The 16561-nt window shown below is 38.6% G+C and overlaps 1 protein-coding gene across 1 annotated transcript in view; it reads right to left on the bottom strand.

Moving 5' to 3' along the window:
* The window catches only part of STAM (signal transducing adaptor molecule), a 33088-nt gene extending 25149 nt beyond the window's left edge, over window positions 1–7939 (bottom strand). The window contains exon 1 of the mRNA XM_066552665.1: window positions 7835–7939. Within this exon, the coding sequence (XP_066408762.1) occupies window positions 7835–7874 (40 nt within the window). The 5' untranslated portion in view covers window positions 7875–7939. The remainder of the gene's footprint in view (window positions 1–7834) is intronic.
* Window positions 7940–16561: the final 8622 nt, after the last annotated feature.

Genomic DNA, 16561 nt, shown 5'->3' on the forward strand with positions numbered 1-16561 from the left:
TCAATCAGATAATAAAATTAATGGTAAGACAAGAGAAAAAAAATTGCCTCTGGAATTCTACTTAAATTCTGTCTCAAACAAGGGAAGTTAAAAGTTAAGAACGTACTGAGAATGTTGGCAGCAACTGTCTGAGCTGACTGTCCACAAAAAAGGCCTCTTACTAATGCTATGCCAAACACAAAGGAAAAAGGACTACATCACAGCTCTCTTCCATGAGGCTGCATCACTCAAATTCAAGGCATTGTTTTCAGAGCACAAGCAAGGCCTACAATAGTAATTTTAAGCAGTGCAAGACTGTACAATCATATGTTGTGTCAGGTTAATTTGTAGTAATTAATAGTTATTATTAATCCTAATTACTATTAATAGTAGTTAGTAAAATAGTAGTTTTACATTTTTTTAACTGTTTTTTCCTTTGTTTTTTTTTTTCATTACTTGCCTTTACTGCTCACCTTTATTTTTTCAGGAGTCATTCAATATTCTTTTCTAACCAGTAATTCCATAAAGACACACACACATATTCATAAGAGCCACAATTTCAGAGGAAAACAATAATTGGATCTATGGGTTCTTTGGTCAAAACCAACAATGATTGGGCACACACCTTTCTAAATTATTTCAACAATTTATTCAGTTCCTAAAACAAAGACAGAAGAGACAAAAAACTTATATCATTTTTTGGCCACTTTGCAAGGCACAGACCTTGGAATCACTACGCCTCTCTCCTTACACTTCTGCATTCAGAACACTAGCCATACTGGGCCAGACCAGTTCCAACTTGCCCAACATTCAATCTCTAAAATATATATTATACCTACACCAGACACCTAGGAAAACATAAAAGAGAACAAGGTAAGCATTAATTGCACTTTCCTACCAACACACCTTTCAGTGACCAACAATTTGCAGCTTTGTAACTCCTGAGTCAGAATTGGTGCTCCAACCACACAAACATTGTCATAAATCACACACAGAACAAATAAAACATTCTGAAGCAAAATGCACCTCATTTGATGGAAATCTCAGCTGTGTTTGTATCTTTAGCTTCTCAATAATCTGTAGAATATAATGTCCTTTAAATACAGCACCTACATGCTGAAATAATTCTTCCAAACATATATTGTATCTTTTTTCATGGCACTGAATAGCACCTGGCTTCTAAGGAAAACATCATTCCTCATTACAAATGCCATAGAAATGAAATATCTCACTGAAATACTGTACCTAAAATCCAGAAGACAGTTACACTTATTGAATGAGAAGCCAGGCCAAAAAGATCTGAATATATGAGTTTAATTCCTTATGCATTCGTTGAAAGTACACAGGCTATTGCACAGCTCTTTTGGGATACCTAAATCACCCTGCCTCTCCTTGTGTCCTAAGGTTCATTAAGTGTGTTGAGGCCCCATTTCCCTCTAATTTACACAAACCTGAATGCTTGGAGCATTAATAAAATTCTGTTTGCTCCTCTGGTTTTATGCATTATTTATAAATTATAGGCAAAGCAAAAATTATTTGCATTCTGATTCTATTTGAAGTTCCCTATTACATTCAAAACACAATTGCAGTTGATTATTTTAGGACAGAAGAAAGAAAACAAAAACCCTTTTCTCAGAAATAAAAATAAATATTACCTAAAATACACGCCTGTCCTAAAAGAAATTTATCATCGGATTTACAAAGTACTATTAGCCAGAAGAAAGGTAGTGCGCGTTGAAAAAAATCCATTGCCAGATTTAGTAGTTGATGCTTTAGGTGCTGGTTGAAGGAATATAAATATTGCTGCAGATTTGCCATGGAAATATGTGCTAGTCACTGCCTTAGTTCTGCATCTTAACAATAGCATTTTACTGCCTTAACAGAAATTTGCAAGAGTAAATACTCTCATGACTGTTTGGATACTGCAGTGAACCACATGATGCATTTCTAAGGGCAGAAAACTTAGTGACTATCCATTGCTAACACCATTTTCAGAGGGAGTTCTTGGCAGGCTTGAGCTTCCCGAGCTTCAGTTTTTAGTGAAGTTTATTTTGAAAGAAAAACCCCAGTCTAAGAACTGAGCTATTTTTCTGCAATGAAGTCTCAAAGATGTTAAAACTAGTAGAATTTCAAGAAATAACAAAGCTAGATCAAAATACCTTCAAACCCAACACTTAAAATGTACATTATTTGAAGCAGTTAAAACAAGCAGCAGTAAAAGCTGTCAGAAAATTCTACCAATATAAGGTTTTCAACCATCCTACTTATTATTTGCTATTACTCTATTCATGGATGTAACATCATTTTCACAGTTGGACATCATTAAAATGAAATACTGAAGTTGTAACTTCAATTACAAAGAGACAAATGGCTACAGAAAGTCTTCAAAAGAATAGCTAAAGAAAGTCTTCAACTCACAAACTCATATTACAACCATTTTCTAGCATGATAAAAATCCTCAAAAATCTCTTATATCATTATAAATAACACAGATTTAATGAAAAATTCAATGCTCCCCTAAGCCTTCTCTCCTTTTCTGCTCAAAGTTTTCTTTTCTTCACACGGCTAACTAAAGAATTTCCCCTTCCCTATGAAATTACAAACACTAAAATTCCAACACAATATAGTTTAAATAGCCCTTAAAGACTAAAGTGACTGCAATTTTTTCTTTCTTTTTGCAGGGACTTGCTGAGAACTTTGGATTCATGCCACTCCCCATCACTGAAGTTAAATGCACTTAAGTTTTGCTCTTTTTGTCTGTCAAATAAAAAGAACAAGTACATTTGTTGGTCCATTCTACAGAAGCCATCACTTGAATATTTACCACTTTGCATTTCACTAACATGCTCAGAACTGCACAAGAAGAATATGTCCAACCAGACTCCATTCAGACAAGATTGAAAATCACCCCTAACAGGCAATGACACCACAGAGAGAAACTTGAATTCCATGTACCATTAACTTTGATAAAGCTATTAACCAACTTCTGCAGTTTAACTGTACATGTGCAGTGTTCCCAAGTCCTTCTGGGAGCAATTGTAGGAGGTGAAAGCCCTGCAGCTGATCCAAGGCAAAGCAAGCAGCAGTGACTGAGGCCACCTCAGCCCATTCCTTCAGAAAACCGTGCAGGATCTCACCATGCTTACAGGGGCCCAGCAAAAATGAACATCCCTCAGCTCAATGAACTGAGCAGAATGAAGACAAAAGGATTCACAACCTGGTTAAAAAAGGCTGAAATTGTAAGACTAGCTGAGCAAAAATAATTTAGATGTTTAGATCTCTCACACAAACCCTAACAAATCCACAGAACTCGCACTACCTTTCACCCAGAAATATTACAATACAACAGGAAGGTGAGCACATTAAAGATACATCAGAAGGATGAATAGTCTGTAAACAAGGTGTATCACAGGCATGTCATATGAAGAAAAGGTGCCAGGATATACTTGCAGAAGCCCACAAGCCAAGCCACAGTACAAGAAGAATTTCAGAAGGAAGATCAGCAAGAAACTTAATTTTCCACATCAGGTATGCAGTGTTATTTTTATTGGTTAGAGGAACAGATTTTACATGTTGAAGATCTACTTTGATTCTTCTAAATTTTGGTATTATAATACACACTGTCACAGCTGAAAGGAGAACTACTTAAGTGACAGTTCCTCCCTGGGAGAAAAGAAAGAATTACCAGAAAAGTACAGTCTTTCACTATGGAACAGCCTATGTTGGCTTCAAAATGCCCACCTGAACTGACAGCCTGCTAATTGACAGTGGAAAAGATTTTTTTTTTTTGTTGGTTGATACACTGAAGGGGTATTCCACTTAGTCTTACCCTGTCAGCATTGCTGTTTTTCACTGAGGACCTATCACCAAAGGTATCTTTAGGTAAGAAGTTCCTGTTTTTCATAAATATGTATAAATTACTGAAAAGGGGGGGTGGATATAGCTCCTTTTCCACACATTTTCTACTCGGTCTCTCTGTTAGCTCACAGTTAATGTCCTTTGTAAAACAAAGCTGAGAAAAACAGTAGGCCAACTCAGGCAAAAAAGTGTCAGTCTCCTGACAAGCTGAACCAATCTTTGGAATTCATCTTTCTTTGCAGCCAGATGTAAACTCATAATAATCTGGGGTCAAGAAACTCAATCTCCATAATGATCTGGGGTCAAGGAACTCAATTCTATGACAATTTTCCCTTCTTTTGGCCAACCTGACCCAACAAAAAAGTTCAGCTCAGAGAGACATGTAACTGGACATTTTGAAAATGTTGACTAAGCAAGGGGATAAATCTAAAGAACAATGAGCTTAAATAGCAAGAGGATTTTATTTCAAGAAATTGCACCATGGGAATCATGGTCAAACCATTTCATACATTCTAAGAGTATCAAACTATAGGCTGATCATATGTAATTCAAGCATATTATTAAATATTTGAAGAGTTGATAGGATAAAATTATCAACAACTGCTAGAGTTAATAAAACACGGGGAAAATGATTACAAGTCACATCAAGTTCTACTATCTCACTAAACCACCTGCTTAATTTCCTATTACTGGTAATAACAAGCCTGAATTTCTTTTCAATCCTGTGCTGCCTCAAACCATCCAGAGTAACATCCAAAGCAAGTGCAAATACCTTCATCCTTTACTGTGTGTAAGGAAAAAGAAAAACAACCCAATCCCCCATGTTTTTAACACCTTCTCCTAATATCATGTGTGATTTCTATGACACCTTATACCAGAACCTGAGTTACAGATTTTATTCTTGAGATAATATCTAAATGACACTTGAGAACTGTTTTAGCAGTAAATTCTTCATCAAACCTAGCCTAAGCACCACTACATTACTAATAAGCCTGTCATGACAGATTAGTAGACAGTCTTTTGGTTCTTAAAGCAAATGTCACCATTATTTTACCTGAGTCAAACTTACAGATAAATCTGCATTTCTCAGGAACAACTCACTGGGAATAATTTTATTATTAAGACTGAAAAATATAGCAGAAATAGAAAGCCTACAAACCTAATAAGCACATTTTTAATTCTAACTGCTTAAATGGAAGATTAGAGTTTCTTAATTATAGTCTCAACAGACCCAATTCTTGGTGATTTTTTTTTCTTTTTTTAAATTCCATTATTACATTTCTTACTTGGGCACATCATCAAAGGTTCCCCAACTTGATTGTGAAAACTTGTGTCACCACTGATTAGCATCCCTTCCTGTTGAAATATTCTTAAATGTGCTAAAAAAGAAACTTCAGAAAATGAAAAGTATTTGGGCTTCATCCAGAGATTTGGACTCTTGAGGATGACAATGGTTAACCTTCTCAAATCTCTGGGCATTCTTTAGTATTATTAATTTAATAGCAGTCTTAAACAACATTCTTTAGCCAGCTACACCAAAAAAAACAGTTGGCACAAATGGTAAACTATTATGGATGACCAGGTTCACGTAGTATGCAGCAGCATACTATCAGGACTAGCCAAATGTTGCTAGCTGGCCAGACAAACTGAAAAATTTGTCCTGAATGTAAGACATACTTATGCTCCTCAAAATGATGGAAAACAATTTAGTTCCAGACATGTTCTCTGCAATCCATTATCCTAAATCATTCCAAGATAATTTCCAACTACTCCCCAGTGCTGGTCAGCTGTTCAGTAGACAAGAATGCACAGCTATTGCAATACTATCAACTACACCAATGTCCTAATTCATATGAAATTAAGAATAGCTGCTGACTGCCTTTCTGCTTCAGGAATCTGATTTTAAAAATAAAACTTTCTTGCTGGTTAAGAACAAAAGCAGAGCACTCAACTTTCACTCACAGAAAACAAATGAAAAATAGCACTATGTCTTGACAACTTTTGGAAGTTTCCTGAGAACATGATAGCTTACTCTACAGCTGATGCTGTCTTATGAAGCCTGCCAAAAAATTCATCCAGATAATAGCAAATTCCCAAAGGGCCCCAGAGAAGAAGAGCCCAGGGACGCTTTCTGGGAAACTTCATCATTCCCATCTCCCTGGCACAAATCCAGTTAAGTGATGGATAAAGGCAGCAGGCTCCTGAAAGTAGGCTGTCACCAGCTGAACAACCTGCTGCTCCTTCAGTCTCCCTCAGGACACCATGAAAGGGACCAAAAGAAAGAGGCTGTCTACCAATGAAAAACAGCTCATTGCCCACTCTCTGCTTTTCCAAGAATGATTTGGTACTGAGTGGTTATTTCTATCTCCTTATATGGTTTACAGAATAACACTTTTAAAAATTCTTCCCTGTTGATCATATTAGGCAAGCACAGTAGGTAAGGGGTTGGCATCTTGTGCACCTGGAAAAAAGCAACTGATGGGTGCTACTGCCCTGCCTTGAGACTGGCAGTGCTGAGGAGCACATCCAGTGAACTGAGCTCTAGAGACCCCTTCAAGCAGTCTGAGCTTCCCTGCCAGCCGGAGGCACCAGGAAGAAAAAAGTGAACACCTGCCAGAACCTGAGCCTATTCACTTTTTAATCTTATTAGTTCAAATAATTCTCTAATAGTTCATGGAAAACTGGCAAGCAGTACAATCTCTTCCTCACTTTCAGCTGCCAAATTACACTAGAAGACAGCAGAATAACTAAGAAGAATTATTTACTGCTTTCCAAAATAAGTCAGTCAAGTTTGCTACCAACAAAATCATTAATTGGAGCGCAGTCTTCAGTTTAAAAGTGTTAACAGTTCAAAATGAGAAGACCGAGCTATGTCTTATTTTGATGCAATAAACTAAGAATTTCTCATAACATACATACAGAATTTATGTCTCAGTACTTTTTTTAGGCACTAATCCTTTCTCCTGAAAGGTTACATACTTTTCAAACGGTTTTGAGTTGGTATTTCTTTGAAGAGCTGGAAGAGTTGAATTGGAGCCTAAATGTCAGACGTCTGATAAACATTTAGAAACAATGTATCTTTAGTTGAAAGTTACAGCTAGTTTAATACTACAAAATAAATTAGTTTCAAGAGACTTATACAATGTTACACTTCTGTAAGAAAATAACCAAGGGGTGTACTTATCCGCACAGGAGAAAAAGTCCCTTTATATTATGGGATTCCCCAGACAAAGCCTTTAATGGCTCAAAGCAAAAGAGACGTCAGCAGCAGGTCAAAACCAAACCATATTACACAATCTCAAATAAAACACACAAAACTAATTATTAACTATCTATATGTTATTTTATCTTCAGTTTCGACACATCAGCATTAAGTACAATTTCTGTAGTGTAAAAGCAAGATACTTCCTTTCCATCTAGTCTGCCTTGGAACAAGCAAGGTGGGGATAACACCTGAGCTCAGCACGGCAAGCTTTACTTGAAAGGAAAAGAGAAAGCTCCCAAAGGAATCCCCTTCAGAGAACTAAATACAAAATGCTTTAATGATTTTCTCATGCCTGTCTGTGAAGCAACTGTAGATGGTGCTTTTTACTGTTAAGCCTTTCAAAAACACTCCGGCGCGGACCTTTCGCACTACTTGTTTTGCTGTGCTGCAGTGGTACTCGTGCTGAGCAGGCCAGGCGTCCCCCAGGAGCATCCCCGCGCTCAGCCCCGCGGCCCGCAAGGCCACAAGGGCCCCGGCGCTGTCCTCGGCCGGCCCCCGGCGGGACGCGGCCCCAACCCAGCCCGCCCGGCCCGGCCCAGCCCGGCCGCTCCCGCCGCACCGCGCCCGCCGGGCCGCCGCCGCTGCTCCCACTGCCCGGCCGGGCGCCAGCGAGCCCAGCAGCGCAGGGCCGGGACAGCGGGCCCGCCCGCGGGGGATGGAGCCAGAGCGGCTCGGAGGGCCGGCCGCCCGCGGGGTTACCTCGGGGGAGGCCGGGCCGCGGGAGCCACTCACCCACATCCTGGTCGAAGGGGTTGGTGGCGAAAAGCGGCATGGCGGGGCGGGGGGCGGCCGCCCCTCCCGGCGGCGCGGCAGCAGCGGCGGCGAGAGAGAGCAGCCCTCGGCGGCGGCGGCGGCGGCGGCTCCTCCTCCCGCCCCGGGCAGCTCCGCCGCCACCTCCTCCCAGGGCCGGGCGCCGCCTCCCGCGCAGCACGCCGGGAACCGGGGCTGGGCCCGCCGCCTTCCGCGGGGGCCAGGCAGCGACACCGGGGCCCGGCAGCGACACCCGGGCCCGGCAGCGACACGCGGGCCCGGCCCGCCCACCACCCCAGGCGGGCATCTTAGCCCCGGCACGGCTACGCTAGGCGGAGGTTTATATTGTTTACTTATATGGAGCTCTTTCCTCCCCCCTGCTCGGGAGGCGAGACGGTTTTGTATCCAGACACATCTGCTTTCTATGGAGGAGTTTTGGAGCTTCCCTATACGTTGGTCTGACTAAATCTTTTCATTGGTAATGCCATGGTGCTTGTGACATGGGTTAGCCTGACGGCAAGGGGCAGGCCGGTGGTTATGCCAGCATCCCTCAGAGCATCGCTCGGGAGCCTGACCCGTTCTCCGCGGTCACATCCCATGGAGAGCAGCCGATATCAGCTGGTCACAGGGCCTGGAATATCCCGTGGCCTCTGCTTGCCTATCTTGGTGCTCCACTTTTGTAAGCCTCTGTTGCTGGCTTCAGTGGGGTGTGTCCCACGTTAACAATATGACTCATAGGATAAGACACGTTCTGCCTATTCTTGCTGTCACATAAAATTCTAAGTCATTAACCTTAAGGCCTTTTAGTACTGTTCAATTACTCTGAACTAGTTAGATTGCAAATTAAGTAAAACTAGGCTCATGTATACACTTGGGGAAAGAGACACAGAGCAATAGGGGCATTATCACAGGCGTGCAAACAAGAAATAAAAAAAGCTGTTTGGAGGGCAGAAACACTAGATGCAATCAATAACACTAACCACGCTCAATAATGAATGTGATTGCATGCATTAGGCAGACTTCTGACACATCAAATGAAAACTGCACACCAAGCCTCTTCCCTCAAGGATTTACAGTCACTAGGCACATTGTTATTTTACTACAGGTTTTTTCTCAGACCTCTAGTTCTGTTTCTTTACCTATCCATAGAAACAGTTTTCAGCAGCTAATGCAGGTCAGCATTGATCTACTCTGTAGATCTGACTACTTGTAAGGAATTGCATGTTTTCTTTGGATTCTACCTCAATTCAATGACTAGATATCCTCAGAGGATGCTTTACCTCCTCCCCATTCATCATCCCCCATTATCTTCACAAAAGAAATATGGTAGATGCTCTTTGAGCCTGTTTTATCCCCTCCTTTCTCATCCCTTCTTTCTGATGGGTTCAAAACTAGTAGGAAACCTTTCAAAATAAGCAGGGCTTTTATTCAGTAGTTCTGTAGGAACAGCTAACACAACACTCATGGAGAACTGGGGTTTTAGACTGCTTTCAGCCTAAAAGCATTCCAACCCAACTTTCCTTCCCAGTACCCTACTCAACATTTTGTAAAAAGGCAGTCTATACCAGGAAGCATCTCAAGGGTCTGTAATCATGGCTCATATTTTGATTCTGTAATGATTTTTTTACTGTAGACATAGTGTGAAATCCTTCCAAAACTCTGTATTGTATTGTATCTCTCTCTTTTCCCTGTCTCATGGCTCAATCATTTTTCCATGGCACAGCAATGGGTGGTAGGTAGGGCACTCTCCCAGGAAGTGTGGGGTTTGCCCTCTCAGACATAAATGGCTATAGAAACCAGCTTTTCCACCTTATGAGTGAGTAGTATAATGAATATGCTATTAAAAACAGGTGTGTTAATCTATATGCTATTAATAAACAGGTGTGAACTACATCTTTACTGGATGTAGTTCAAAATACTTGTATTATTTCCTACTGCTGCCCAAGTTAGCTATCTAAAAGTAAGGCAGATAGATCAAAGGTACAGTCTCAAATTGCATCTAATTTTGGGGGATCTACAGCTGAAAGAGAATGTAGCAACACTGCCCTGTGCCCACAACTATGTGCTGCCACCACATTTCTTGTATTAGATTTGGAATTTGATCCATTTCATTTGTGGTTGCACAATCAGCTGATCCAGCTGAAAATTACTTCACTGCAGAGAAGTTCCCTGTTGGATCATGTCACATCTCTGACTCACCTTAGAATTAGATCAGGCATGTGAAGAGGTGGGAAGGCATGGCTGGGGACAGTACTGCAGCGGTCTGGGGCAGGAAAAACAGGCATGTCCAGGGGATTATTCATCTGTTCTATTTTGGACCTCATTCTGAAGATGGCCTCTGCAACAGTGACTCTCTTCATTTCACAGATGAGTCTATCTGTCCAACAGTTCTCTGACTTAGGGCTTGTCTCTAGACAGCCTTATAGCAAGTTTTAAGTAGGGTGGGTTTTTTTTTTTAAATATGTGCTACTTTTGTCTGAAGTAAGCAGTCTCAGACAGCTGGTGCAGACATTTCTTTTTTTCTTTGCACACTTCTCTTTTTATATAGTGCTGTTGTTCAGATACAGCTGAGAGATCATAGAATGCCTTGGGTTAGAATGCACCTTAGAGTCCAATCCCCTTGCCACAGGCAGGGACACTTTCCACTACACCAGGTTGCTCATACCCCTGTTCAATCTTTGAACCACTGCCAAGTATACGGCACCCACAACTTCTCTGGGCAACTTGTTCCAGAGCCTTACCACCCTGACAGTAAATAATTTCTTCCCAATATCTCATCTAAATCCACTCTGTTTCAGTTTAAAGCCATTACCCCTTGTCTTATTGCTGTGTCTCTACAATGTCCTTGTTAAAAAGTCCCTCTCCACCTTTCTTGCAGGCACCCTTCAGTTACCAGAAGGTTGCAATGAGTCTCCCAGAGCCTTCTCTTTCCAGTCTGCACAGCCCCAACTCTCTCAGCCCATCTCCACAGCAGAGCTGCTCCAGCCTTCTGATCATATTCATGACCTCCTCTGCACTCACTCCAGCAGGTCCACATCCTTCTTATGTTGGCTATCCAGAGCTGAATCCAGTACTCCAGGCAGAGTCTCATAAAGGCAGGTATTCAGTTAATTTCCAGCATAACACACTTCCTGGATTTTAAAGATGTGACATACATTTAAATTCGATTAACTGTTTTATGTTGTTTGTTTATATAATTTATTACTTATTTTTTAAATATGACAAGAGTTTATCCATAGGAAAGTAAATTCTGGATTCTGATGATATACAATTATTCATTTCTATATAGTCTTCACTAGGAAAGGATAGCTAAGAGGAGCAACTTGTAAATAACAATCTGCTGGGGAAGTTCTAATATTCTTTACCATCACTCAGTTGACACCCATCTGCATTAGACAAGCATTTTCTTAAAATAAGACAGTGCCATTTTAGCCATGGAGGCCCACTGCAGCTCCAGTTTTCTGGGGAAGTATTTTATTTGTCATGCCCATTTATTTTAGCATATCTTAGTTTTGTAGCTGCTGCATTGTAAAAATGAGGTGTATGATGCCAGGAAAAAGTCAAGCCAGTACACTTCCAGCAAGGAGAAAGATATGAAGAACAATGATTGTCTCACAACTCAGTCCCACTGACCTTTATTTTAACTGCATTTTCATTATAGTCCACTGTATACATTGCTTTTGGAACTGGAAGCTGTGAAGAAAGGATAATCAAAGGAAAACAGAAAGGCTCAGAATAGAGCAAGTGCCAGCCATCCATTTAATCACAGCTTTTGTCTTTGACAGGGCAAGTACAAAATGTTTTGGATGGCATACAAGATGCTGTACTGCATAAGGATATGATGATATGACGAAGACAAAATGTCTCCCAGTTACAGGGCACATGTAAATGCTTTAGCTACTGGACCACTGTGATTTACTTCCCATCTATAATCTTATTGTATATGTTCTAATATTTTGCAAGTGTCCAAGCAGCATGGCTTACAGTATTCTTATCTATTTCATTATGTATAGAGAAAATATATGAAACACATCAATACAGTAAGTCTGGTGTCTGCTGTTAGGAAATCAGGCTAAAATTATTTAATTGTCCTTTTGTCTTAATATTTATGAAGAATGCAGGTAGGATTATATGAAGCATATAACTGGAAATCCTTCAAACCCATGTAATCTTGGAACTAGGCAAAGATTCTACTAATAAATTTCACAAAATAGTTCAGTTTGCCCTGTCCACATTAAAAATTGTGATGTGCAACCTTCTAGTTAATATTTGCACACAGAAACAAGGGTTTATATCTTCCTCAATTTCTCTGAATTCAAAGCAGTAATTTCAAAGCAACTCACATGAAATCATACTTCATGTATTTACACTGAAGTTTTGTTAAATACTTTTGAATAACAAGTTCACTGAAGTCAAACACAAAAATGTGTCCATGCTATTTGCTTGAGTACTCTTTTGGTAATGTGTTGTGATAAACCTGTGAAAGGCAGATAACCTGTGAGGTGCTGGCTGCTGGGATCTCTGGGTGCCTGGGCTTCCTTGGGGATGCTGGCCAGAGCATCACTCTGTGCCAGCTTCCTGACACTGCTGTAGGGAACCACTTGTCCTAGTGCTTTTTTTGGCACAAACACCTGTTTTCAGTGTGGCCAAACTGACTACACCCAATATGGTCACTTTTTCATGCTGATAACTCAGACCAGTTTTCAACCAATGATGAGGTTAAAATTAATCTTTTTGTTCTTTGCCACTCTTTGAAGAAGGAAATAGAAATACTTCTACTGACCACAGCAGGCATCAAATTGGAACACTAATCACTTGATAAAGAGCCCTTTTTAACTCAAGCTCTTGAAATAAAACTAAATAACAAGCTTAGATTGTGCCTGCTCTGAAACTAATAATGGAAGTGGTCTCCTCTGTAGAGATTGTAGCTCTCACACAAGCAAGCTACCATTGAAATATACAAAAAATCAGAAGGGATTTTTAATATTATTGAAGTGTGTTTTGTGAAACCCTGTGAAAAACTTGCCTGATATCTCTTGGGCAAGGTATTTCCAAAGTGTATTTTATTTTACTCACATGAACAGTACATTTGAAACTAATAGTACTAATTTCAGTTTTAATCATTATATATATATATATATATAATTAGAATATTAAAGTGGAGTTAGCTTCTTCATACAGCCAGTCTGCAGTGTGCAAAGGTTCCAACTGTGCAGATCACATCATATCTAAAATATCCCATAATGAAAATAATTGGTGTATGGAGTTCAATTAGTCTATTATAGCAAAAAGTACACTGAGTTTGGATAAATCAAAAACTCGGATAAACCAAACTCAAATGAGCAGGATAGCCATCTCCCTTTAACATGTGTTTGTTCTTCAGCATTGCAGTTTGCATTATGGTTTTGTTCCTGTAGAGGATTAAATACAACAATACACAAGGGCATCACAGACTTAATGTGCTTTTCAGAACATTTAATAAGGTTTCGGATATGTAGAATCAATAACTTCCATATAAAAAAATTCAAATGTTCACAACAAAATTTTTGTATTTTTATAACAGAATTATAAAATTCCACTTCAGCCTATGTTCATCACACTTCTTTTCCTTTGCTGACTACTTAGCTGTATAGTCAGAGGCTAAATATGAATCATTTATTTTGCAGTAGCAGTGCAAAACTCCAACTGCTTTAGAAGTGCCAAATATGAGATCCTCTAGTTCTTCCCACAAGATTTGTGCAATCCATTATGCACCACATCTTTTGAAAGCATCTTCTATCAAATTCCTAGCATAGTAAATTAAAAATTAGATATACACAACTGGATGAATACACTAAAAGACACACACAGAGTGTTGTTTAATTTAGACAAAATTCTGTTTATTTGCATTTATCCTTGAATATCTCATTGAGTCCTACATACCATAAACCTAGAATAGAGTACAAGTAGTCTATATAAAGTCTGTTGTCTAAACACATTGCTCTTGCAGTGTGTTGGGAAGGCAGGGCAGAAGGACAAGCAGAATTGAAGCTGTTAAGTTTTTTAACAAATTCCTCTTGCCAGGATTTTAAGTTACCGTCTAACGTTTAACTAGTCTGAAGTATAAAGGTAATTCTGCAGGGTTCATATCAAGTAGTTCTTGAAGCGTTCAATAATAGATGACTTTCCCCTGTGATAGTGGAGCTGATAAGTCATTATAATTTTTTCAGAGCACTACAATTTTTCATTCCATAGAAGTGTTTCCATATTGAATAGATAAATTTTGTAACAAAAACCCCAGAACACTGTAGAACATTTCATTAGAAAATAATCTCATATAAGATTCACTTTCTATTTCTGGAAATAGATTGAAAGTAAAAACTTTATAAGGTTTATTCAGCTTTATAAGTTTTTGAGTATCTGTGTGTGCAATAGGAATCTAGAAGTAAAATATATACTGATAATATCAATCATGAAGAAGACCAAGAAAACCACCTATTTTTGTAGTAACAGTATAGCAGTGTTGATGATTTGGAGCTAGAATAAATAAAGGTAAACTGCCAGGGAAGGTTGAGAATGAATATGAAACACAATGATGCTCTCACCTACAACATAAAAGACCTTGAGCTGACTGTCTTGAAATTTATTGGAAAGGTTGGTTTGTGTTTGAATAACAACAAAGTTCACCTCCATTGATAAGCCAGTCATAACTGATTTTAAAAGCTGATTTAGATAGTGACATTAATATATAAGGTTATTCACTTTTATTGATTAAATTTCTGTATGTAAAGAAAATCTATCTTATTAATAATTTTGAGATTTTTGGGGATCAAAAGGTTCTAGCCAAAGTTGAAATATTAGATGAAATAATTTTGCTACTATAAAAACATTATTTCTAATTAAGTAAAGATACTGTACTTAATGCTTTGAAAATAGCTGACACTTTATCAAATTTAAATAGAGGATTCAGAAAATACAGACTAGTAACCACAAATACATACATTGTAATTGACAGATATCATGGTTTAAAGAATAACAGTAGGAAATTTATGAAAAAAAAATTACATTTCAACTAATTTATTGAAATTCCTGGGAATATGCAATTATAAAACAGATTTGTAAAAAAAAAAAAAGGATTAACACCACAAATATGCTTTGAAAATGCTGCTGAAAAATGTCACATAGGAACTACCTAAGATATGAAGTAGTTACAGATTAAGGAATGAAATATCTCCATGGATTAAAACATGGGAAGTAGAAACAAGGGGCAACTTTATTACAGCAAAATTACAGCAATTGGGTGTTTATGAAAGGTCTGCGATATGTTTTGTTCTTAATACTTTAATAAATGTTTGGGAAACATAGCCAAATGGGAATGAAAAATCTTGCAAATTGAACAAAAAGTTTCATTTATTTCAATCCAAGAAAAGATTATGGGGATATTCAGAAAGTTTTCATCAATTGGGTGATTGAGTGGTGCGATAGCAAGAGAAACCGTAAGCTTAATAAATAGTAACCACAATATTAGAGCAAACACATTGAGACACTTTCCTCACCACTGAGTTCTGAATTGACTAAATTAACAGAAGACAAACTCAGTCATCATAGCAGATAATGTGTGCATACAAAATCAATAAATCTGAGCAAATAAATAGGGGAAGGAAAGTAATACAGGATTCTGATGAGAATTAGACAAACTACTTATCAAATTTCAAAAGATTCTGACCAAAAGCATGGAAAACATCCAAGAAGGGATTTAAAAATGGAAAATTTTTACTTCAGAAAGAAAATAGGATTTGTTGCCTCAAATCTGCTGTGAAAAAATCTAAAAAGAAACATAGCAAAGGACAGCTAAAAGTAGTAAAAAAACTCCAAACTGATTAAAAATTGGGATTGACTCATGCCTTTCTCCGTGTATCATAATTTAAGAAAGTCTTCATCAGTTAATGAATTCCTAAATTTGACAAAATCAAATGAGAAAAAAACCACCTTGCTCATAACATGTGGTTAATTTTTGATGCCTCTTTCCAGACTACATTGTCAAAGCCAAAAATTAGAATGGTTTGAAGAAAGAGGAATTCAAGTGGAGAAAATGTGTAAGTAAGATAGCAGGAATATCCAGAATTAAAATAATAAATATTGAAAATATTTTTGAAAACTAAATTTTAAACCAACTTATAGCTGTCACATTGAGATGACATGTAGGCTCAGATTAACCTGTATTGGCAAAAATTTCTGAGTTGGGTCATTCAATCCTGCGTGTAAATTCTTTGTCTTGATTTTTTAACTACAGGATTCTCAGACTGGATTATATTTATTTCTTGAACACAAAAAGCAGCTGTGTATGTGTAATATTGGTACCTAGTGTAATCTAAGAACATATATAATGTTCTCTTTTGCCAACTGCTCATTTTGTACATTATACATTTGCTGTTGCCAGTGGGTGTGGGCTTTGAGGCTGAAAGATGAACATCTGCTTGTGTGCTTGGTGAGTAGGGGGAGACTTAGGTTTTGTTTGGCACATCTGCTTATCTTTACATGAAGACCCTCAGCCTGAGACATCCAGGTGTCTTCAGCATTGAAATGCCCATCCCATTCTAAAGTAGATAGACTTGGACTCTTTAAATTCTGCTGAACAAGTAGCATTTCAAAGATATTCTGACCCAGATTTTGAATTCTTCTGTCTGTATATGCCTGTGTCTGAGGTATTTGGGCTGAGAGGTCATGGGT

Source organism: Molothrus aeneus, chromosome 1 (genome assembly GCF_037042795.1).
Source record: "Molothrus aeneus isolate 106 chromosome 1, BPBGC_Maene_1.0, whole genome shotgun sequence".
NCBI classification, from domain to species: Eukaryota; Metazoa; Chordata; class Aves; order Passeriformes; family Icteridae; genus Molothrus; species Molothrus aeneus.